The 23866-nt window shown below is 41.2% G+C and overlaps 1 protein-coding gene across 19 annotated transcripts; it reads right to left on the reverse strand.

Annotated features, from left to right (window-relative positions):
• Nucleotides 1–1593: 1593 nt before the first annotated feature.
• On the reverse strand, nt 1594–23854 carry RMND1 (required for meiotic nuclear division 1 homolog). 19 transcript variants are annotated; one of them, XR_015708823.1, is made up of 14 exons: nt 23722–23738; nt 21275–22717; nt 20275–20792; nt 15586–15694; nt 12581–12656; nt 12182–12221; nt 8591–8691; nt 7783–7889; nt 5613–5677; nt 4754–4830; nt 3504–3567; nt 3153–3326; nt 2605–2721; nt 2334–2354 (listed from the first exon to the last, which is right to left on the reverse strand). XR_015708823.1 is itself a non-coding variant. In XM_087776931.1 (13 exons), exons 2-13 carry the CDS (start codon nt 21303–21305, stop codon nt 2322–2324), a joined length of 1395 nt encoding a protein of 464 aa, XP_087633057.1. In that variant the 5' UTR covers nt 21306–21411; nt 23722–23854; the 3' UTR covers nt 1602–2321. The 19 variants fall into 19 exon arrangements, 17 of the variants coding, with proteins under 17 accessions (XP_087633066.1, XP_087633070.1, XP_087633065.1 ...); XM_087776931.1 differs by lacking the exon at nt 3153–3326 and having other exon boundaries at nt 1602–2354; nt 3504–3624; nt 21275–21411; nt 23722–23854; XM_087776927.1 differs by lacking the exon at nt 3153–3326 and having other exon boundaries at nt 1602–2354; nt 3504–3624; nt 21275–21416; nt 23722–23843.
• Nucleotides 23855–23866: the final 12 nt, after the last annotated feature.

A 23866-nucleotide genomic window follows, 5' to 3' on the forward strand; every position in this document is an offset into this window, starting at 1 on the left:
GCTGTGAAAGCTCAAGTTAGGTTCTTGACGCACCCAACTTCTCAGCGAGGTCTCGGTTCTCTGTGTGTGATACAGCGAGAATATTCTCACTCGGTAGGAGGTTGTATGGTTAGTTGTTAGAACAAAACCCCCTCCTACTTTGATGCAGCTGCCACTGGGTACATCATTGTGAAAAATACATGGATACAAAGTGTTAATGTATAGTTAAGGCTTAACTGAAGCTGCCCAAGTGTCAACAGCCACTCAACACAGTAAATAGGGTTGGGGGCTTGGCGGGAAAAGAGTTTGATTTTATGGCCATGATTTTATGTCCTGATATAAACTGGTTTAAGGTTTCAAAAGTAACCGTGCTTCTCTTGTTTTGAGGTGTTTGACTTGGTAACTTTTAAATACAGTCCCAAGACAGAACACTTGAGATAATCAAGCCTAGACACTTTATGCTTTTAAAGAGCATCTAGAAGTCCTCAAATGACTGTTAAAACCACTTTTCCTGATAGATGCAGTTGGCCTGCAAATTTACATTTTAGCAATTTAGCTGAAATACTGAAACATTAAATGTGAGATAAATGGGAACTTATGTTCTTGAACACAAGTATTACACTCAAACGGGTGGGGAAAAAAAAGGCTATTTGTCTAAAGGGGTGAAAAACGTTTGCTAGAAAAATTACAATTAAAACGTTAACCTAATTCTCTGTTACTGGAATTAAGTGGTGCTTGGTAAGTTTTTCTACTGCATAAAGGATGTAATGTACTATTTCTGTAATAACACTGTGTAAGTCAGGGGATCGGTGCTGAGGAGCTGCTCCACAGTGCGTACCGTAAGACTTTGTCACCAAGCCGTTCTGCTGAGCCATTCACTTCTGTGAGCGCGGCTGACGGTTCAGACCTCCTCAGCCGTTCAGAGCAGTGGTAGCTGAGCTGCTCCAGAACCAAGACCTCCAGGTATGACCTGTTCTGAGGAGAAAGCCTACTCTTAAGAGGAGCTGCTGCTTCTCAAGAGGCTCCTGTGGCACTGGTAACATGATTTATGGGAAAAGGATGGGTTTGTAGTCAGATGTTTTTCCTAGCTCTGCCCAACTCTATTCTCTTCCCCATTTATGCGTTCAATGCATTCAATAGAGGTCTAATATCACACTCGGAAATACTGTTTTCAGGTGAAGAGTGAACAGTAAGCTACTGCAAACGTAATCTCACTTCTAGCCTGACTTTAGTCATTGTGGCTTGTTAATGATGCTTCAGGAGGTTTTAACAAAATTTTTTAGATTACAATACACTGGAATAACCTGATTTTGAAAAAGGTGATAAAATAGCAGTTGTGTAGTAGTTCCTGAAAACACATTTAGAAAGAGAAGTTGCTGGGGGAAAAAATCCTCGTCTAAGAGTACGTGATAACATTCTGGAGTTAGCCATCTGCAGTCCTGTAGACTAGGAATAGATTAAAAATTATCCTCTAATGTAAAAGTTTTGGTTTCTTTAAGACGTCTTACACTATGCTAATTCACTCCTTGCAACTTGTACTGGTAAGAATCAGGTAATAGGATAAAGTGGACAGTCTAGTAATAGAGAAACCTTCCTTTAGTTTCTCATTCTGCTACAGCTTCCTGTGACCTCAGATAAAGTTCAGCTAGTTCCCCTTTCACATAAATACCTTCTAAATAAATGTATTCCCATACAAGTATGTAAATACCTTTTTGTGATGGGGTAGAACATAACATTAAGAATACCTGCCAGGTATATTAAAATCATGCCAGGTAACTTAAGGAGAACAATGAGTAGTGCTGTTTCCAAGCTTGGGACAGTGTCACAGCTATCCAAGAAGGAGCTGGGGAAAATCAGGGAAAATTTCATCATCAGTCAGAAATGCACAAAGTAGCTAAGTCCTTTAAGCATCTTTTTAACTGTCAAGGGGACAAGGCAGTAGAGTCCTTCACCAAATTAATACAGTCAGCACAGAAGGGGTCCATCCTTCTGTCCTTGCTTATTAAGGAGACAAAGCTAAATCTCTCCCTGCATCAGTCCTGCATGCATCCGCACCTACTCAGTAGAAAAGTTCCCCTACAAATGCATCGTTAGTATCTCGGCTTTATACTAGCTTATCCATAGATTAAGACTTCTCTAACATCACTAGTACAGCAGTTGGGAATAATGTTCACAGACAGAATTATTACTTTTTTTTTTTTTTTATTTGAGTAGAAGATGCACGTATTTATCAAGAGACAGAATTCCACTATTTTCCAGAAGCATATGATAGACAGGAATTTTCTGGGCTGTATGGTCTTTATGGTTTTGTCAGTTTTCTTCTTCCTGAGTTTATTCTGTTGTCAGAACACTACCCTTGCAAGTTCAAACAGAACCTGTGGAATAGCAAACACATTGATATGAATTTTTATTTGATTTAATAATGCTTAAAACAGCTTACACTGTAAATGAGATAATCTGAAAAATAACTATAGCCGCAATTCAAAAGTTACTTGCAAAGAACTGAAGACTAATCCCCTTGTACAGTACATTACATTAATAAAATAATCTTGATTCTCAAATTATGAAGACCAGAAATTGCACTTATTACATTTTCAGTGTGACAGTGGAAAAAACCCCACCAACCTCTATGGTGATGAGTATTACTATCATCCACTCCAGGCGTAAAGCGTGCTTTTCGTTCAGGTGATTTCGCATTAGGTCTGTCAGCTCCATGCAGTGCTGAAGCTTTTCATTCATCACCTGCAAGAGATTCCAAATGTATGGCAAATACGGATTCCGTAAGTGGAATGAGATCACTAAATAAAGGAACACAATCCACAGAAGGGCTCACTGAACAGAACTAGCAAGGTGTTAACACTTCTGCGAAAGAACAGAACAGACCGTCCTGTAAGGCAACATGCACAAGCAACAGACATTTCAATATGAATGAGTCTGTTATTTCAATAGGTTCACAAAAATAATAGAAATTTAGATATGCATCTGCAGGTATTAAACTGCTTCTGGGTGGTATCTACTCATGAAAATGGGCACAAGCAAAAGAAGATGCAGCTTACTAGAATGCCTTGAAAGTAACTAAATTTCTGGTGGTACAGCAACCTCAGATGAGGTAGTTTACGTGCTGCTTATTCTGTTTCAGCAGTAAGCATTATGTTGCCCTTCAATGAACTGACCTGAATGATCATGTCAGTAAGAAGACTGCTTCACATCTCAGTTTTTTAACTTGTTTTCTTGCACACATTTCAGAACAAGAATTAAATCTCCTCTTCTTGTAACTATTTAAAGCCTAATTTAGTGGCTCAGGAAATATGCAATCCGTTCATGTGAGGCAGGGTTGTTAACCTAAACTGGGTAAAAGATGTGAGTGGGTTACGAACACATGGAAAAGGGGACAGTGTATAGGATCCTATTCCTTATTCAGTTTCTACAATTAAAACAGACACTCATGGAGCAGTCTGTAACCCTGCTGAGCCAAGGACGGCTGATGGGAGTGTGGAAAATTCTCATAACAGTAAGACACCTACCTTAACTCTGCGATTAATGTTGAGAAACTGACAAGTCTTGTCATAAAGCTCTTCCAGTTTTTCTCTGTCCCAGTAGAAATCGGGTGTTATTAGCAGGTCTGAACTCAGATTTATGCGGTGTCTAAAAAGAACGGGTACTACAGTAGCTCAAACTTTTGGTGAATATAGGAGCAAATATTTACACAGCAGTTAAACAGGAAAAATTTCCTGTAATTTTAAGTAAAACATGAAAAGAATCTCCTTTCATAATAAAAATACAATTGTTGTGATTGTTTAAAATTGGTCACATCTCCTGAAACTTTTCTGAAAATGCTGTAGTGAGTAACAGTTTTGAGCATAAATGACTTTTGCCTTATGTCAACATTGCCTCTTCAACTTGTCACCTTCCTTAACTTCTGGTATCTGCAGAGAAGTCCTTGACTATGCTAGTAGCTTGCTGAAGCACATGAATTAAAGTTACGGGGAGCTCCTTAACAGCTCGTTTATATCTCAGAACTCGTGTGCCTGGCTGTGTGAGAACAGTGCACCTTTCAGAACCAGGCTATTGTCTCAACATTATAAAGGCTAAAAGTTAAAAGCTCCCACCCTCTGCCTACTGCTCACGTAAATCTTTGGACACTTGGAACATCATTGTTCATTACTGAGTAAGTCCTTCAAGTCAGGATATAAAATCCAACGTTTAAGATAGGAACTGCTTTTTTAATTTACCTCTTTCTTCACTGATTTTTGAGTTTTTTTGTGGAAGAGTGTGTAATGTTCTGTATTCCCGATGGCCAAATTTCACTTCAGAGGGAAAAAAACCCCATTAAATTCTTAGAATGTAGCAGTGGTTTCCAAGTAAGTAAAGGGAAGGACAGAACTCACAGAAAAGTTTTACTAACTCTAGGCCATAGTTAACAGTTCTACCTACCCCTGTGCCTCCTCCTGGTATCCTTTGCATACTCTAGTATCTACTAGAATTACTGGTTATGAGACGTGTTGCTGGACCCAGGGAGGGAAAAGGGTGTGGAGTTTGGCCATTTACAATATGCTGCGCCTGTCTACAGCTGAGATGCCAGGGGTGAGACGGTGAGCCAGTGGGTCCTCTGACTAACGTAACAGCACACGCAGCCTCCAGCCAAAAGGTTGAAGGAATTCCCCCCTGCCCCACCCCACTGTGTTTAGTGTGTATTCTGGTCTTTGTATCAGGCATAATTTAATTTTTAAGTTCTGTGTAATACAAATGTCTTGGGTGTAACCAAAAAATTTACCTTAATGCAAAGAGTTCTCCAATTTTCTGCATTACATCTGCATGAGACAGTTTCACCTTCCTTCTTGACTTCAGTATCTGCAAAGTAACAAGTTTTTCACTGCTTGATCAAGTAGCATGTACTACATGTTAAGAAGTCTGGAGTTCTACAGCCTGAAGTATGTATATGAGTTAAAATCTGAACGCATATCATACTTGTTAACATTTGAATTTTGTTTGCTTAGTGCCTTGCTTATCTAGCTTTGTAAGAGTATCACCATGCAACTGTTCATCCAGGTTTTTCAATAAATCACTGAGTATGTCATCAGTATCAATACAAAATCTTGGGAGAGTTTTCTATGAATGATTTCCTGAACACGAGATCATTTGTTTTTTTCTTCCTACTATTGTTATTTTTAAGTCATGACAGCGTTCTTTTACCTTGCCACTACTTAGCCTTTTTATAGACTTTTTCCTTACAACAAATAACATATTACCATTTATTTCCTTCATTAAAAAAAGTGATTTCTCTTTTGAACCCTATGAATCTCATTTTTATATGCAACATCATATGGACTTTGTACTTTAATTAAGCCTCATGAAAAACTGTGGTTTAAGTAATTCACTCAAACTCTTCATTATATTCAAGTTAAAGCACATTACTTTCAGCCCAAGCTGCCACACACTGTGTTTGGCTGGATTTTTAAATGCTGCTTGTCCTGTTAGGCATACACATTCAGCAGTGTTAGGTGTCAGTTGACAGCTTCACCATCAAATGTGTTAAGCATTCAATTGCTTTTTCCGTATCCTCAGCTGTATCTGGACCGATCTTTTACAAAGCACAGGAGAAAAGGAGGGGAGAGGCACAAACAAGACCTCACCTCAGGAATGGACTGGATAGATTCCACAAAGTTATCCAATAATGATTCCCAAATAGCCAGCTTTACTGCAACACAGAGGTGACAAAGCAGAACACTGTGAGAGGTGTATATATGCTTTCCAGTAATCATAACTTTAAATCTGCCAACATGCTGCCTCAAGAGAGGTTGACACATACAAACACTATCTGTAGCAAGTTACCGTGAGCGTTCTACAATCAATGTTCATACATCTACAGACGAACCTGGGCTGGGCACCGACACAGCTCTGCATGCAGAACCACCTTCAGTGCAGCTCTCTTCTCCAAACGATCAGTTCAGATCCTGGAGAGTTTTTGCTTCAGCTCAAAAGTTGCGTGTTTAAGTGCTCTACCGAACGTACAAAGCCTTTGCAAACTACATTCCAAGGAGGCTGGAGATAATGAGCCATGCTGGAGTCAGGCTGACTTCATGCGGTGCCACTCAAGAGTCTCCACTGCATTTCTAGTGTCCTGCAGAACTCTCATTCTCCATTTGTCCAGTATTTGATGCAGCATGCTCAAACTATGGAGAGTTAGCTTCTATAGAAACACCACCTGTACTTGTTCAAGCTAAATTCAAACTTAAGCAATCTCCCATTTTGTTTTTAAGTGAATATACTGTTCACTGAAGACAGAACTTCTCTTCTAGGGAAGCTGTTCAGCAGAGGCAATGGCAAAGAGCAATGGCAACAAAATTCTACTACGTCTCAGCTTGAGCCTGGAAAGGTGTTTCTACAGGAAGAGGATGTAACTCAGGCCTTTGTTCTTTAGTCCGCAGATTCCCAGACAAGAATGAAGTAGTAACAGATCAAAAATTAACCCTATTCACTCAGAAAAATTAACCAGGGAAGATTTAATTGCCAAAATGAACTCTTTGGTGGTAGTAATCGATAGTATCATCTAGTCAGGACGCTGATAGTGAATCCAACACCGAGCATTTTTCACACTCATCTTTTGAATACAGCAGCCTAACCCAAGTCAGCGACTTAAATGTCATTTAATTTAGCCCCTGAAAAAAAGCCAGTAGGCATTTCAGCTATCACCGATTATTTGACAGAGTTTGGTTTCTGCTGTGTCATAAATTTGACTTGGACTAGACTTGCATCCTTTATTTTTATTGAACATTATTGAACTGTTTTCCTTTATGATGTGCATGTCTCACACAAACATAAATTGGTACCAATTATCTCCTGGGAATAAATCCCTCTCTCCATTATACGTGGCACCGCTCTTCCATGCAGTGGCTTTATGAATAGGAAAACTATAGAGAACTAAAGGCTTTTTTTCCTCAATAGCTCTTCCTTCGACAGTCAAGACCCATTTAGTTATGCCGTACTCCTCGGTCAAATGGTGTATCACTTCAAAACCACGTGTTCTGTTTCTCGATGTCCCTTCTGTTTAAAGGTGCGCTTCCCCAAATACTACAGGAATCCTGTAATTTACCCTAAAAGCCGTAGGGCTAGACAGACCAGATTTCCTTTAAAGGTCTTTTCGAGGACGGCCTTACTGCTGCTCGCTTCTACTCCTACTTCCTACCTCATTTGAGGCCTGAAGCAGCAGAGGTGTGTATTTCCTCAAGCAGCAGCGCCGCTGCTGAGCCTGTACTTCTTCCCAGTGCCTCCCGCTGCCTCCTGACAGAAGTCCCACCTATGGCACACAGCCACAGCTAATAAGCCTGGAAAACAGTATCTGTGACTCTGGTCCACGCCTTTGGTACCGGTACACCTCCCCAGCTGGGAATCACTTCTTTAGCTGGCATCTAGCTTTTTCTATTAGAGGAAATGATGTCAGGATGAATTACCTAAGATTACTGACAGGTTTCTAATACTGGACTCTACACTCGTTGCTATCCTAGAATAGTTCCCAAGGGTGGGGAACAGGATGCTCAGCAGAATGTGTATCTTTTGCAAAGCATGTTTCTTAATGTGCTGTGTTCATCTTTAAGATGATTTACATTGGATAATTCCAGTTTACAGAAAACAAGGTAAAAGCTTTTAAAACGAATCCTCCCACTGAAGCACAATCAATCTTTACACAGTTTGCCTAAACCAGACACCGAGTCTTCTCCGACCTGTCACTGTACAAGTCCCACTTATAATGACATTTCACAAAATCTGTAGTATAGGCTCATATTACAAACAATATTAACTCACCAGAAAGACAAAGGGCATTTGAAAAGGCAAATTTCTGCAGAACAACTTCATCACTATCCAGCTCAGAATTTAACAAGATTTCTCCTTTATGAAGCTTTGACTGACCTCTGTTAAAACAGGAGTGAAGCACCTTCAGTGACTAAGCCACTAGCAAAGGCACATTTAAAGACCAATCAACAATGCAAGAAAGGCTGGTTGGTTATTTAAATAAAGCATGCCGTATCTATATGGATATCATCCCCATCCTTGCATTTTACTCATGCTCAACCTGACAATAACCAAAACAAACCACTGAAAATTAATTCCTCAGTCTAAGACTAATATGACGACCAAATTTTCTAGGTTTAAATGAAACTGCAGCAAGCTCTGATGGTAACTACAGGACTACTATATACACACAGATAATCCAGAGTAAGTGGGATGCCGGCCTCTCTCCTGCATTATCTTTCTCTTTCTGTTTTCCTTTTCTTCTGTCACTTTTATCAACATCACTCCCTCCCTGCTATGTTACTTTCCCTGAAACCTCTATTGCATAGGGGCCAGCAGCAACGAAAAGGGGGCATGAGCGTCGTTCAATTTATCATGTCAATCTCACTGTGAAACTTTGCATAACCAAGTCACAAGGGCCATTACTTGCAAGTGTAGCAGTTCAGCAAAATTTGTCAATTTAGATTTACTGTTTTCTCCTTTTCTTATTTTACTCATTTGAAAAAGAGTAAGGAAAAGTATATTTTTACTAGCTGCTTTTGCTTGAATTTGTTTTAGATGTCTATCAGCTTTTCTATCAAGAGTGCCTGAAGATACTTACTCTCCTATTCTATAGTTCATCTCTTCATTCTCCCAATGGACTAGTGCAACTTCATATGGCTGAATTTCATGCTGTTCTAGCACTCGCATGATATTCTTCATCTAAGAAAAAGACAATCGCACACATAGGAACAGTTACCATGCAGTATACTATCACTCTAAAAAGATCTAGCATATAATAGGTTGCTGAATGCAACCTTCATGCTGAAGTTATTTAAATAACAACGAATAGGTGTGCTAAGTAATGAAGCGATTATTAACACAGTTTACTTCTGAAGCTGTTGGTAGCTGTACGGAAGAAATTGTGGCTATGAACAACAGCAAGGAATCTGTGAAGACTGAAATGTCATTGAATGTCTGCATATATAAAACAGGGTAAGGATTAACCACAGCAGCAGTAAAGGCAATGTGGACATATTCAGTATTATAACAATGAGCTATACAAGATTTTGGCAGATGTTCGAGTGTGGGAATGAATCTTTAGGATAAGTACATCAGGTGGCTGTTTCTGCCAAAATTACTAGTTTGCTGCTAAAATCAATAGTTTTGTTTCAGCTACCAGCAGTTGGGTTATATTACAGAAATCCTTTACCACTACAGTAATCTGTAAAAATGGTTTCAGCTGCCCACATTCAACGCTGTGAACAGTTAAATGTGCAATTTTACTTGCAGAAGTAATCTCATTGTCATTTTATTCTCAAGCACACTAAAACCTGATGCGGGAAGAGAGAGTCCTTTTCTCTCACAAAACTTTCTCCTCTGACATCTGACTCAGGCTCCCTCATCCTTGTTCCTTTCTATGTGCTACGAGGCTCCCTCGTAAAAATCGTTCTGCAATTAGAACAAATTCTGAACTAAAAAAAGCACTCAGCTACAGGTTTTTAAAAGGCATTTAGCTATACAACAGCCAATTAAAAAAGCCAAAACACCACAATACACTTCTGATGCCTAAATTCTTTAGAGGTGAATCTTCTACTAACTCATACTTAAAACATTCTCTTCAAAATAATAGGTAATAGTTAATTTTTTACTGCAAAACTGTATGCTAGTAAATTGTTCATGAAGCATATTCTCCAGATTAAGTACTCTAAAAAAATCTGTTTGATCATCTGCAAGAGGGATTTTCTCTGCAGTGCTAGCTTTCTTTATTGCTTTCAAGAATTTTGGTGATACCATCTATGATACATGGTAACATTTTTCACAAAAAAAAACCCCAACCCTATAGCTGCAACTGCTTGTTTCATAATCCTGAATTTAATATCAGCATGACTAGTACCTGCCATATATTCTAAGAACTGTGGTAAGAAAGGGTATGAAAAATTATTTTCATTTTTTAAGCAAGGAAGCACCTGCTGTTAGGCCAGTCAGCTTGGCCAACCAGCTACGCTGTGTCCAGGGACAGTTCAGCCATGCAAATCCCGCTAAAACAATGCCAGTTAATAGCCAATCCGTCACGTAGCATGCCAGACTTCAAGACTGTGTTCACCTGGATGCAGGTGCTGTAGCTGACTTTGTGAAATCATTACTAATACAGTAATAATTATGCTATTAATTGCCTAACAGTCCCTTCCAGAATGACAACCAGCTCAGGCTTCCCAGGGCCAGTACAGAGCAAGATTTAACAAAGCTTTACAGACTGTAACCGGTTCTGTGGAATTCGTATGTCTTGTAATATGCATACTTCCAAAGTTCCTCCATTGCTCTGGATAATGAGAAATTGTATTTCAGTGGCAGCTTTCTTCTATCTATTCAGAGTAATGCAAAGGCTTCCACTGACTGATGTGAGTTTCTCCTAGGCCCAGCCTAATTTTACAGAAGGGACTACCTGTGACACAGTACATTTAATGAGAAGAGATGTTCTGGATTCACTAAATGCAAACTCTTGCTATTACAGGCAATCACATCACACAATTTCCTTTTAAAAAAACAGATGAAACTCCACCTTGAAGCTAGTTTTGCTTTTTGCCCTTGCTCTTTTTGGTGGGGAAGCTGTTCCACAATCTCCCTACTCAGATATTTGAAAATGGTATTTTACATTTTAAATTTCTTTTCATAATCAGTCTGCAGTTATCACTTCTTCCGTTAAGTGTCCATTAGTTTAAATTAGTTTTTCTTCTCCTAATAGTTATTCTGAAGTACTTTTAAAAAGCAATTCGTCTATTCACAGTGATTCTCTACTTTCTGTTTTACTGAATTACTTTCAGTTTCTGTTCTGCAGGCCAGTTTGGGGGTTTGTTTGTTTCAGTTCATTAAAACGCATACATAAAAATACCTCCTCTATTTAAGCAAGTTTTTCGGCAGCTAAAACTTTGACTAGGATTTCAATAAGCAGAAAGAGGCAGTTTTCCTCTTCTTTTATAAATAAAGCTAGTGAGGGACCAACCAAAGTTACTAGTACTGACGAGAAAAATGTGGTATCGAATGTTCAAAGGTACTTAAGCATGTACAACAAAGCAAGATTTTTCAGAGTACTCCAGCAGGTAGAGGTACCCAACTCAAAAATGAGCAGGAGTTAGTCAGCTAGTCTTCGGTAATACCTGTGCATCAGTGGCGTAGTTACAGCCGTAACATCCTGAGGGTGCTACAGGCAAGGTTTGAAGGGAGAACTAGTATCTTTTTGTAGGCCAGCTGATATACTGAACCCCCCCAAAACAGACAGGAGATCAGGAACATTTCAGGTCTGAAACAGAAAAAGTGAACTCGAATCCAGAAATTGTTCATGTCTGGAACCAACTGCTCTGTATTTTCATCTACCTTAATGAAAATCCTCCTGTGAACTTCTGTGCGTCTTAGTATCATCTATTTAATACACCACTTAATGCCACATACTCTGCCTACAGATAAGATCAATACTTTTTCTCTTTGTATCTAGAATCCAGTTTTATTTAGCCACAGTAATAACAATCAATATATTAAATTTAAAATAACTATAAATACATTCATAAAAATAGATATGCCACAGGCATACCCCTCTTGGTCAGCAAAGAGCACCAAATTATCATAAGGGGTATGTCATTTCAATATCGACATATTTTAACAATTACACCAAACAATAAAAATCTTCCTTCAGGAAAATTGCTAACTGGTAGAAACACAAAACAGTATTAAAAAGTCGCTTACGAATTTTGCCTCTTCCAAAGTTATCCAAAAGTAAGTTTTGAATAGTTTTGACTTAAATGACTCTAGAATGATCCTTTTTTTCTAACACATTTTCTGTTACATTAGTGCCTTTCAAACAACCATTCACAGGTTGATTTTTCTGATCTACTTCTTCATGATGTAAAGTTGCAAGAATTTTCTTTTCGTCAACCTCACCAGACTTTTGTTTCAGATTTTTGGCCTTAAGTAGAAAATGTTATCTACTTTGTATGTTACACATACACTTGCTCGTTTTGTGCAGAAAGTCAAGTTTCAAAGGTGATACATCAGCAACCCACACACTTAAGGGCAACAGCAGGCAAGCACCCGCACTCATTAGGAGAAGAATCACTCCTTTTCCTTCACGGAGAGATCCATGCTCCCGAACAAAGCCAAAGCATGCTGACAGAACATCCGCTTATGACGTTTTAACAAACAGTTTTGCTTTACTTACACTTTTCTCGTCCACATTCCAAAACACAACAGCCCCTTCCCTGTGAATTCAAGGAAAAACTGAGGTATAATTATACTGCTTTAAATGTATTTCAGTGCAATACTCAAATTGTACAGTGGCAATTTTTGTCATTGTGAATCAATAAACTTAATACTATCTTCACAAAAACTACATAATAGTTGCTTTTTAACCATACTATATTGAAAAAACATGAGAAGACAAGTTATTTTTTAACTGTATAAATAATTCTGATTTCTTTTTTTTTTTAATCATTCTGATTGGACAGTTATTCCTTGAGTTTCATGAGGTAATATGATGCACTGATCTAGCAAGTTGCACTACTTCTTTCACACCATTGCTATTAATAAAATAATGTTTTGGGCACGATTTATAACTTACCTGAAAAAAAAAATCATGCCAGGATCATCTTCTTTTGCAGATTTCTCAGTACCAATCACCAAAACATTTGCAGCATCTAGTTTGAAATAAACAAAAGAATTGAAGAATTATTCAAACTTCTAAACATGACAGCTATAAGCATATAATTCCAGTTTAACAGTTACATGCTAACGCATCTGTCAGTCCCATATTTTATTTTTCTGATGGAAATGCTTGCCAGGAAGCACCTACAATATCAAACTACGCTGCTTCTCTGAATTGTCGCACTCTAGACAGACTCAGCTGCTACGTTGAATTTTACTGGAATCTTTACTTAATGAAATGTAACAGTTTTGAAGAACAAAAGACTTAAGGGAAAACTGATGCAGGGCATAGTAAATAACCAGGAACAGAATATAGAAGCAGACGCACAACGTGAGTTAACTGTGGAAGTTTGCCCACAGTTGCAGAGAAATTACCATTCAAATCTGCTTGCCCAGAAGATCATTCTCTTTGCTATACAGCAAGGGACTAATCTGCACTCAAATTTTGCTGACTTTGCTTTGATAGTCAGAAACTTGAAAGAGCACACTCCCAAGACAGGAGAGGGTACATCTGCATTCTCCTTTGGATTAGAAGCGTGCTTTTGAAACCAATCTTCCAGCCACCCTCATTTACCACACTTCTGATGCGCGCTGCAGAACAGTGTCAGAGTACACAAACGGGATTTTTTTTGCATTACATTAAACTGAAAGAGGAGCTCCAAAAATGCACCTGTGGTACTCCAACTGCCAATGGGCATTTGTTACAAAGGACCAGGCTTGAGCTAGCATAAGTAGAATGCCCCAAAACTTATAAAATGTGGATGCTGGGTTCTCAAAACAGGGTTTTGGATTTCTTCCCTACAGGTCTGCTCCACTGTACTACTTGCTAATGTAGACAAAGTTTTAGAAGTCCTGATGTGGTTTTGACAAAAAAAGGTTGCTTTCTGGCATGGCTCATCTTGTTGCAGAACTAGTGGAAGCTAGACCAGTAAAACCCCCTACCTCTGTTAAAAAGTGTGACTCCGCAAAGAGGAATTTGCAGGGCCTAACACCTAAGCCTTAAAAAGTTCAACCCCTTTGCAGAAAGATCACAAGTCAAGCAACAAGGCATCAAATTCAGCCTGCGTACGAATTCCACTCTCTGCTTTACTGCTCAAGCCATAGGGGCCAGGTAGACTAAAGCCACAGAGAGAGATGACTATGTGTCGGATATACTTTTGCTAATACCTGAATTGAGACCACAGAGTTGGTCTGTATGAACTCCTTAAAGACTTTTCTTTCACTTGCTATTCCAGTTCAGAAACACATGACCTGATGAATCACTAGAGCAAGTTTTGGGTGTGAAGTTTGAGTTCGCCATGGAAGAAACATTCGTCTGCATTTTCTCATTTGCCTTTTCAAATATCACCCTTATCTTTACTTAGCCACTCCAGCCAAAACATACACAATTGAAGAGAATTTGGTCCATTACAAGTGGAAGTACAGGATCTGCCTCTAAAATGTTTTTCAAGAGGTCGAAAACAAGAATAATGCTTAGGAAGAACACTACAAAGCAACAAATCCACACACTAATTGCTCATTTAGATTTCTATGTGCTAATATTTTTCGATTTTCCAAGATTGAATGTTTGAGTTGGTAACCAGCCACTGCTTACATGCCCAAGCCAACCACCACAACACATCAGATCTGCTGGCACAATCCAACATCCTTTCACCATTACTTTCTCCAAACTTTTGATAAACAGAGTATCTATTGTGAGGAGTCAAAAACACACCATGAAGAAATGAAAGAACTGGCAAACCTCACACTCTCAGGGCAAAATACCAGCAACATTCACAGTCATGCTGGTTATTGTACAAGGTTGCTATCCCAAAGCTGTGAAACCAGCGTTGGTTTTAATACAAAGAAACTACATAGGAACATGAAGCCTATACTCTACAGCACCTTGTCTTTCCACATTCATCTTTCTGAGCAAGATGATCATTAGTAAATCTTGTGTTTCAAAGAAACCCACTGGAGTATTATTGCACTGGGATTATTAAGTGTTTGAGAGGCAGCCAGATATTTGATAACCTCTACCGAAATGCCCATAAACACTATCTGTCATTCTTTCAGCTTCATATAAGCTGCTCATTCAAACAAACAAAAAAAAGCGTTCTACTGCCAACGTACGAAAATCACAGCTGTTCTACGGCATAAGGTTCCTTCAGCTATAAAAAGCTCCACTTGTTTTTCTCTTGTAGTATATTTCAGCTATTTCCAAGCCATACTTTCCCAAATTTTCAAAGATACTTTGTATGGAAACCAGAACCAATTATTTTGCTGAAGCCTAACTAAGTGAAGCATTCAACAATTGCTAGGATATATTTGGCCCAATAATAATAATAAAAAAGTATCAACTGCATTCTCTTCACTAAAACTAAGCATTTATGGGTATATCTTTTTCATTTCACTGAGTCAGCAAGATTCTCTCTTGCATGCCTTCCTCTCCAACCCTCAGTGATTTACATTAATAGAAGTGTGGGTATGGGATGAAGATGCAACACTTCAAATTACAAAATTGTTTTGACAGCTGAAGGACTATGGTACCACATTACTGAAAGATTAATTAAAATAAAGAAAACTTTCAGCATTTTTTTTTCAGTTAGTGAATTTCTATAGAAATTCTTTGTATCAGAAAATTTCCAAATTTATTTTTCCTGCATACATCTAATTTTTCAGTACTTTTAGTATAATTTTAATTTTGGGAAAAATTATCATAGGGTAACAGCAAGTGCTGGTTATATTGCTATTCTGAAAGGTTTAGTTGTGGGTTTTTTTAAGCAAATGGAATTTTTAAGTAAAGCAATATTTTTATAAGCAGTATGATATATTCCAGGCTATTATCAGAATAAGAATACACGAGTTATAAAAGTTATATACCTCACCCATATTTCATTTCCCAAGGTATAACATTATTTTTAATATGTTTCAAAAATCTACCTCTAGGCAAACTTGTTATTTCAACATATCCATGTGAAGTCAGGTCATGACACAGATTACCAAGATGATATTCATCTGCTGTTGCAAAGGCTGTGCACTGCATCAGATTCTGTGCCAAAGGAATAAAGATTTGAGTTAGGGAAAGGCTGAAGCAAGATGTTCATAAGACAACTGTTTGCCTCAAATTTATCATGAGAGTGACATTTTTCATTTATTCACTCTTTTCTACGATATCATTGCCATGCTGTCCACTTGGTGTACAAATACTCATGAGATTACTCGCTCCCTGTTGAGTAGGAAAGCAAATCACAGACTGAGATCAAACCAGGCGACATGAGTAAGTCGCACCAAAAAACTTTGCGGTAGAGCCACAAAGTGAACCCTTCTTCCCTGAATGCCAATCAAATGCTTTAACAGTAGAGCTACACTTGCTACTGCTCACCCATCCTACAGCTTAAGACATACTCAGCTGACCACCGAAATCAGAAGCAAGACACACCCAATATCAACTTTAAGATCTCTACTTTAAAGACAAACGGAATTCAACTATCACAGCCTGCTTATCCAACAGAAGCTCCAACCACAAACATCGTGTTCTTCCAAGCACAAAGCTCACTGCCCAGGTAACCCCCAGGGTATGAGCCATTGCAGCACCCCAGCACAGAAAGTCACAGATCTTCAGGCCCAGCTGTTGGTGCTGCAGATCTACAGCGTCCCCCCTGAGCTGAATCTTGCACTAACAACATGGCCTCAACTGACACCACAGTCGAACAGTATACAACAGCCAGAGTTTGTCTCAATATTCCACAATCGTAAATAACTAAAATGCCATATTGAAACGAATGGCTGGAAAAATGATACTGACTTGCAATGAGACTGACTCATGCATGGCAAAGAAATCAAAGTCATCTGTGTAAAGATTTTCTTGATTAATCAAACAAGTCACAATAAACCAATTTACAAATTCTACTACTCAAGTGGATTTCTTTGTTCTGATACTACGAATGTCCCATGATAACGTTTTTCAGTACAATGTAGTGGAAGATATCCAGAAAGCAATGTGTCTCATTGTGGATCAGTCACTTCTCAGCTTTTTGTAACTAATACAAATGGAGATGTAACTAACAACAAATGAACAAAAGAACTGTACTCATCTGCAAGCATTTATACCCACAATACACTTCAACTTAAAATCCAAATTACATTCTCGCAGCACTCACACACTATCAAACAGCAAGGCTTAAAAAGGTGTTCTGCTCCTTGGGGGTCCTGTTACCAGTCATCAGAATCACGGCCACACGTTTAAACCTTCTTTTCTTTTTTAATGTTAACATTCTGTTATCATTTCCAAAACTTTGCTTACACATCATCTTAATTCAGTGATCACTAACAGAAAACAAACTTTAAAAGTAATTACAATATTCACAAAGCAATTTTGCAGCCATATTTCCATGACTGTGCTACGAGGCTGACTTAACAGTGGAACAGAATTGTGTTTTTAGTTCCCTTGCTGCAGTATCTTTGAAAGTTGCATTATCACAGTTTCATCTGTATAAATCCATTCTCAATCTCTAAACTGCCAAAGCACATATGTATTTCAAATTCTTCCAGAAAGCTTTGGTTATTAGAAGTACACATGCTCTGCCATGAAACTCTTGTGTTAAGAGCTAAGGGACTAAATTTATCTTCTAGCTAATATATAATCTGAAAATCTCTATCCTGCTCTATGCTTCCCATAGTGTATTACTTGTGCTATTGTTCATTTCAAGGCAGATGTACTACAGGACAGACCTTCTGTCTTACTGCTGCAATTTTAGTTTCAACATAAAGACTTTACATTTAGTTAGAACCAGAAGTTTGCTGCTAAGACTACGTGCCTGAAATAGCATTTTGGATGTGCACTAGTTTGGTTTTTTTACAATGCACTGTTCCTCTTAAATTTTTACTAAAATCTTGTTTGATGGGGAACATTTGGATTGGGTGTAATTTGAGATTAAGACACCTAAAATATATGTGTCCACAGGCACTCTTAATGTCTAACCTCCTGTGATAGTTGGTGAAGACATAGCCAAAAAGCCTATACTCTAATGAGTGATTCAGCTAATCCTAAAATAGCTGTGTTAACTGGCCAGTCAGCCTTAATCCCATGCTTTCTGCTATGTCACTTTCACCTGCAAACTTCAAAATAACAGAATAAAAGACCTGTATGGGAGCCAGAAAGAAACTCCAGCTATTCACCACCCTCCTCCTTTCTGCCTACAGCTGGGGCTTCATTGAGATTCTACCCAGGGCACCACAACAGCTATCCGAGTAGCCACCCCAAGTACCTCAACAACTCATTTTCTGTATCATCACACGCCCAACAACTGCACAGACTCATGGAACCATTAATTCTCCTTCACCCATCCCTTCCACTTCAAACATACAAAAATTTTTAAGAAAGAAAACCTGTAGGATGAACTTAAATCCTCACATCACCATTAGGAATCAGTCTCTATCTTAAGGACAGGAAATACTGCATCTTCACTTGATTTTCAAGCTTTTTCTAGACTACATGGCTATAGTATTAAAAATTATCTCAGAGGCTTTTCATGCCATCAGACCTTAGAGATTAACTAAATTGAGTAATGGTACTACTCACTGATGGACTGACTAAACCAGTTAACTGCTTTCAAGCAACTCTTCCATCTATCCTGAAAAACTGGTCTTACGACCAGACCATTTATCATTGCTGGTGCTCAGCACTCTGCCGGTAAATAACACAAGACGACCAACGCTGGGGAGGGGTGGGGAGGACCTCATTCGTGGACTGTTCTGCAAAAGAAAGGTGTCAGCTGTCAGGCCCTCCCAGACAGAAAACACCAGAGATCCTCTGGGTTCACCTAGCTGAGACCCTTAAGAGCGGGCCCAGAGCCAGTGTCCCAAGGGGCAGACCAGGTAGGAGAAGACACAGCAGCATGCCCCCAGGTAACTGCCCTGGCAATGGGACCTGCGTCACTGGAGGGCTCTTGGTTGCCTCCACACAGGCACAGGAAGGCAAGATCAGCCTTTTCGTGACACCAGGATTTAGAGAAAACCAACAGCACACTGAAAAAAACCTCAAGGATTCTCCATTTGCTCTACAACTTGCAGGAATCAGCCACATCTTGAAGTTATTTCTCTATACTACACATCTATAAGGAAATACACAAACAGGTAAAAAAAAAAGCTTATTCCAAAATACTGTCAGCCGGCAGTCAAGGTGACAGCCTGTCTGTACCACTGTAGATGGGGCTATATATTTGACAAAACCACATGGGGTTTATTCAAAAATAGCAAATGTTTTTGTTAGGTCTGAGTTTATGTGATTTCTGGCACAGCATTTTGCCATGTGGAAGCTTCCTCAGAAAGTATATTATTATTTCAGTCTATCAGGCAGGATTTTCTCCATTTCTTCACAATGGAAGACAGTAAAAATAGCAATGCATATTACTTGCATACATATATACGAAAATGCCAAACAAAAACTGTTTGCATTCTATGCTGCCATTTAAAAGCCTCAAGAATCTAAAAAAATTGTCACTTCAATTCACCCAACAACAAAAAGAAGCAACCTCTGAATGTAATGTCATAGCATGAATAACAAGTTTGAAACATTACGTGGTGTTTCAGGACTAATATTCACTTTCTTTTTTCAAAGCAACAGGAAAATACAAGTGGGAACTAAATTGTCTGTAATGGAGTCTTCATGTTACATTAAAGCATACTTCTACTTATCATACAAAATATTAAACAGAAGCTTAGCTGATGAGAATGCAAGCATTAAAACTTGACATATTTTGCAATGTGGAAGCTATTTCTAAAAGCACAATACTTGTTTCAGTCTCATCTATAATACTATTTTATTAAGAATACCCTGAAACTCAGCTGTTGTCGTAGCTTGAGGAGAACAGTAACAGTTCTGACACCAGGATTTTCCTTGGAGATATTATATTCAAGTATGCTTAAGGTCTGCCTTGGCTAGTATCGGGGCTTGCAAAGAACTATCTCAAGGAGAAACAGCCACGAGCGTGCACTGTTCCACTTAATCGTATCTCATTTTATCCAAAACAGTTTGTTGCTGCAGTTACTCTGTAGCCCTAAAAGTCTGGAGATTAAGGTGCTATTTCTACACATGGAATAATCTTCCTCAAGTAACACAGGCTACAGCTGCACCTCCGTTTCCCATCTGAAACTTAATCTGAATATAAACTTTATACTATTTACTTTCCTCTTGATTTCCCTTTGAGTGGAGGCTTAAAACTGGGTAGAACTGGACAAGCAAGGATACCTAGGTAAAGTTAAATTATTCTGAAAGCTAGACTTTGTTTCTCAATATTAAATGTGATTTGAGAGCACTGGTTAAAATTATTTTTAATGGATTTCGTCTTTCCGCTTTAATAACCACTTATCTTCCCTCCACTTTTGTTTACACATTGCTAGTAAATCTCTATTTCATCTTCAAAATACCAGGCACACTCGTTTATATCAAGCTTATTTCTGTTCAGAGTTCCAAGTTCTTTGCGGCCACACGAGGGTAAATAATGAAACCCCCCTCACCAAATAAACACGTTAATTTCATTAAAATGTTAATCTAACCCCAAATCTGAATCTAAATTAAATTGATGAAGTTCCCTTAATGTTACACAGACCATAAATTTTATACTTTACCTCCATGTTTGACAGTAGTGGCTGGTTAGTTCTCGATGGCTGCTTGGTCCTTGGTGCCTTCGGTGGCCTCTTAACCGGCTGGTTACTGTGTTTCGGAATAATTTTACCAGCTGATACAACCGAGTAAAATCTTGATGGTATGTTCCTAAGGTTTTTAATACACTCTGTATAGAGCTTGTAGTTTTCCGTCATCGCCACACCAAAATGTTTCCAGGATGGAAAAAAAACCTCTCCACTCTGATGATAAACATTTTTTCCCAAAGCCGATACATTTCCTTGGAGCAATTGCCAATTCTTGACTTGCACGCACGGACTTGTCAAACAAGGGGAAGCAGTTTTCAAAGCATACAAATTCCAACACTTTGCTGTTCTGTGAGCTGTTCTGTCAGCTTCATTATCCAGCTTTAATAGCGGACGTCCACTTTTATTAAGGCTTTGGCATTGGCATATTGTTGTTAAAGCGTGGAAAGATCTAGTCTGAAGGTGCAGAAGTTTCAGTCTCATTGCTTCCCTGAGAACTGTACTTAAAACAAACAAACAAAATCATCCATCAACACTTTGGAAAGAAATAATATTATTTTCCCCTTAACTAAAAGGTGACCCATACTCCTTTTGCATGTGTTAGTACTCCTAAGCACATAAACATTCGTGGGATTAAACAGCTTTTTCTCAATGCTATGGAAATACTCTAATTAAGATCAAAACACGTTATTGAGCTGTGTGCTTGCAATGCATGGTGAAAAAGTAGGACTGGTTGCTATGTCAATATGCAAGCAGGCGTCTTTTCCTTCTGTGGCTTATTCTGTGTAGCTGTCTGCACTCTCAGTAACCCCAATGACGAAATTACCCATGAGCAAGCACAGGTCTTAAAGAGGACATCAGACTCTGTGAATCATTATTTTATACATAATAAAAACAACAATTATATTACTCTGTGCTTGTACGGGAATGTCACCTACGGAGTACACACGCTGATCAGCATCAGCTCAAACTGCTGTACCGTGAACAGCCAAGCACGGATCCAGCTCCATTCGTCTGTCTTGACTAGAACGAGAGCCGAGTCAACCAGGTTACAGTCTTGATCCTGCTAGTACAGACCAGCGCAACAGGGACTGCAGGGCCTGCTTGCAGATTTACCTGCGCTGATGGAAACACAAGCGTCCTTATTCTCTCATTCCAGACTAAGAGGAAGCTTATTATATTTACGCTACGTTGTATGAGCTAATCTAATAACCTTTAAAAGTATTGATGGACAGTAGACTGAATACCTCGGTGGGTGTGTTTCACTTGCTGAAAAATCGTGGTGTCAAGTCACTGCTCCCATCTGCTTTTACTAACCAAGAACATTTCCCTCATGACACAAAATCCATCTTCAGCAAGTTATTAACAAAAAAAAAAGTCATTAAGTTGTATAGTTTGAAAAAACTGCCAATTTCAGAATATTTTTCAAAACCTGTGTAAAGAAGGATCTTCAACACCACCCATACATTTAGCATAATAGTTCAAATAACCATTTTCTTGTGAGAACAAATCATTGCATGCTGACTGGAACAAGCCCTCCATCCTGACAAGGATACCTAGATGCTAACGCAATACACACACAACTTGAAAAAAAAACACAAACCAAACCCTGACATAACTTAATGGGAGTCCACCAATTCTGGTGAAAGAGGCATACAATTCTACAGAAAAAAAAAAGGACATAAAACACTTCTAGGCTACCACAGAATAAGTTATTGATATTGGGCATCATTTTATATGCTCTTCACTTGTACCTTTTTGCTCAATTTGTAAGCCTGGTATTTGCATAGTTATTAGAATAAACTAATCGTTATTTTCATTTTAAACTTGTTATGTATTTAAAAAGCAACCTAGAAGACTCTGCCCAGGACAAGGCACATTTACCTGTTTAAAGGCCTGTTACCTCTGGATAATCAAGAGAGCTGAAAAACTCAGCAGCTGCAACCCAAGGTGGTCGAGAGCCAGGGCAAGGGGAGAAGTCTCCGTAGCGCAGGGTAACCAGTGGGAAGAGACCCACAAACGCCAGGTAAATCTGCACCTCCCCTGCCAACAAGACCTTGTGGCGAACCACGGGGATCCCAGGGGTGCTTTATTCAACCGTACAGGCTTACAGCGGGCTACAAGGAAGCAGCCATCATATAAACAGGCTCAGTTCCACCCAGGGGCCTTAACGCCAGATGCGCGGCAGCAGAGCCGCCTCGCCAGGGAGCGCGGAGCGGCGCAACCCAAGGAACACGCGGGACAGAGCCACCGCAGCGAGACAGCAGCCGCCAGCGCCCAACAGCAGGAACAAATCGGCGCTTTATTTTCCAACGTCTCGTTAACACAAGACACGGTTTAGTCGCGCCCGTCGCCTTTCCCGCCGGGAGTCCAAGCTTACTGCGGCAGAGCCAGCAAGACGCGAGAACAAAGCGGGCCCGCTCTGCCATGACATGACATGACATGACACGACACGACACGACACGCCATGCCATGCCATGCCAGCCCGGCCCCCGCCACCGCCCGCGCCGGGCGGCAGCAGCGCCCCCACCCCCGGGGCGCCCCCGCCGGTATGCGCGGGGGGAGGGGGCGGGCGGCCCCGCTGCCATTGGCTGCCCGCCGGGGTGGGCGGGACGCAAGCCGCCAGGGAGCCAATCGGGAGGAGTACGCGCCCCGCCTCCGCAGGAAGAGCGAGGCCGGCACCGCCCCCGCCCGAGGCGGCGGCCCAGGCGCTCGGGCCCCCGCCCCGCGCGGCTGACGGGCGCCCCTGGCGGCCGCGGGGAGGCGCCGGCGCCAGGCCCGGCGCCACCGCGCGGGGGCCCGGCCCCCCCGTTCCGTACCGCTCGGCTTCCGCCGCCGCTGCGCCACCGCCGGGGAGCGCTCGGCGGAGCGGCCGGCAGGCTGCGGCGCCGCCGTATCTCAGTACGAGGGGGAGGCGGGGGAGCGGCCCGGCAGCCTCCCTGCCCCGGCTCCGGCAGGGGCAGTCCGGGTGCGGGGGAAGGGACGGGGCAGGAAATCACACACACGCCCCCCCGCGGGCAGGGCTCTTTCTCGCCCCTGACGCTGCCCCCCTCGCTCGGCCTGCGGCCGTGCCCGCGGGGGACGCGGGGCCCTCCTACTCGCGGCAGGATCAGAGCCAGCGGGAAGGGCGGGCGAGGCCGCCCCGGCTCGCCCACGGCCTCCCGCGGGCGCCGCGACAGGCCCAGCCCGCCGGCGCCCGTGCCGGCGCCGCCGCCGCCCCCCCGCCGCCGCCGCCGCCGCCGCTCCGGGGGGCGCCGGCGGGGGCCACACAGCCCCCTCCCCCCGCAGAAGCTCTCCTCGCAGCTCCGGCCGGCGGCGGGCAGCCGCCAAGGGCAGCCCCGCCGCCGCCCCGCCCCGCGGCGCCCGCCCGCCGCCGCCGCCGCCGCGGGAGGGGCGAGGCGGTTCCCGCCGCGCGCCAGCACTGACCTGGGGGAGGGGGCGAGCCGCTCTCCGCCGCGCGAGCCGCGGCCCCGCCCACCGCCCGCCGAGCTCCGCCAGGGCGCGCGGGCCGCCAGGCCCCGCCCGCCCGCCCGTCGCCGTGCCGCGCGGCGGGCGCGGCTGAGTCACCAAT

This window comes from Nipponia nippon, unplaced genomic scaffold (genome assembly GCF_047370975.1).
Source record: "Nipponia nippon isolate SJK-2023a ecotype South Korea unplaced genomic scaffold, ASM4737097v1 scaffold_4, whole genome shotgun sequence".
Taxonomy (NCBI): domain Eukaryota; kingdom Metazoa; phylum Chordata; class Aves; order Pelecaniformes; family Threskiornithidae; genus Nipponia; species Nipponia nippon.

Excerpts from the sequence above, each read along its gene's own strand:
- RMND1 (XM_087776931.1), bottom strand. The coding sequence starts at position 21,305 with ATGGAGCTGGATCCGTGCTTGGCTGTTCACG. Across the intron at positions 15,695-20,274 it reads CACTACTGTCAAACATGGAG|AATCTGATGCAGTGCACAGC; the intron begins GTAAAGTATAAA and ends CCTTTGGCACAG. Across the intron at positions 5,678-7,782 it reads AAATGCCCTTTGTCTTTCTG|TAAAGCTGGCTATTTGGGAA; the intron begins GTGAGTTAATAT and ends TCTGTGTTGCAG.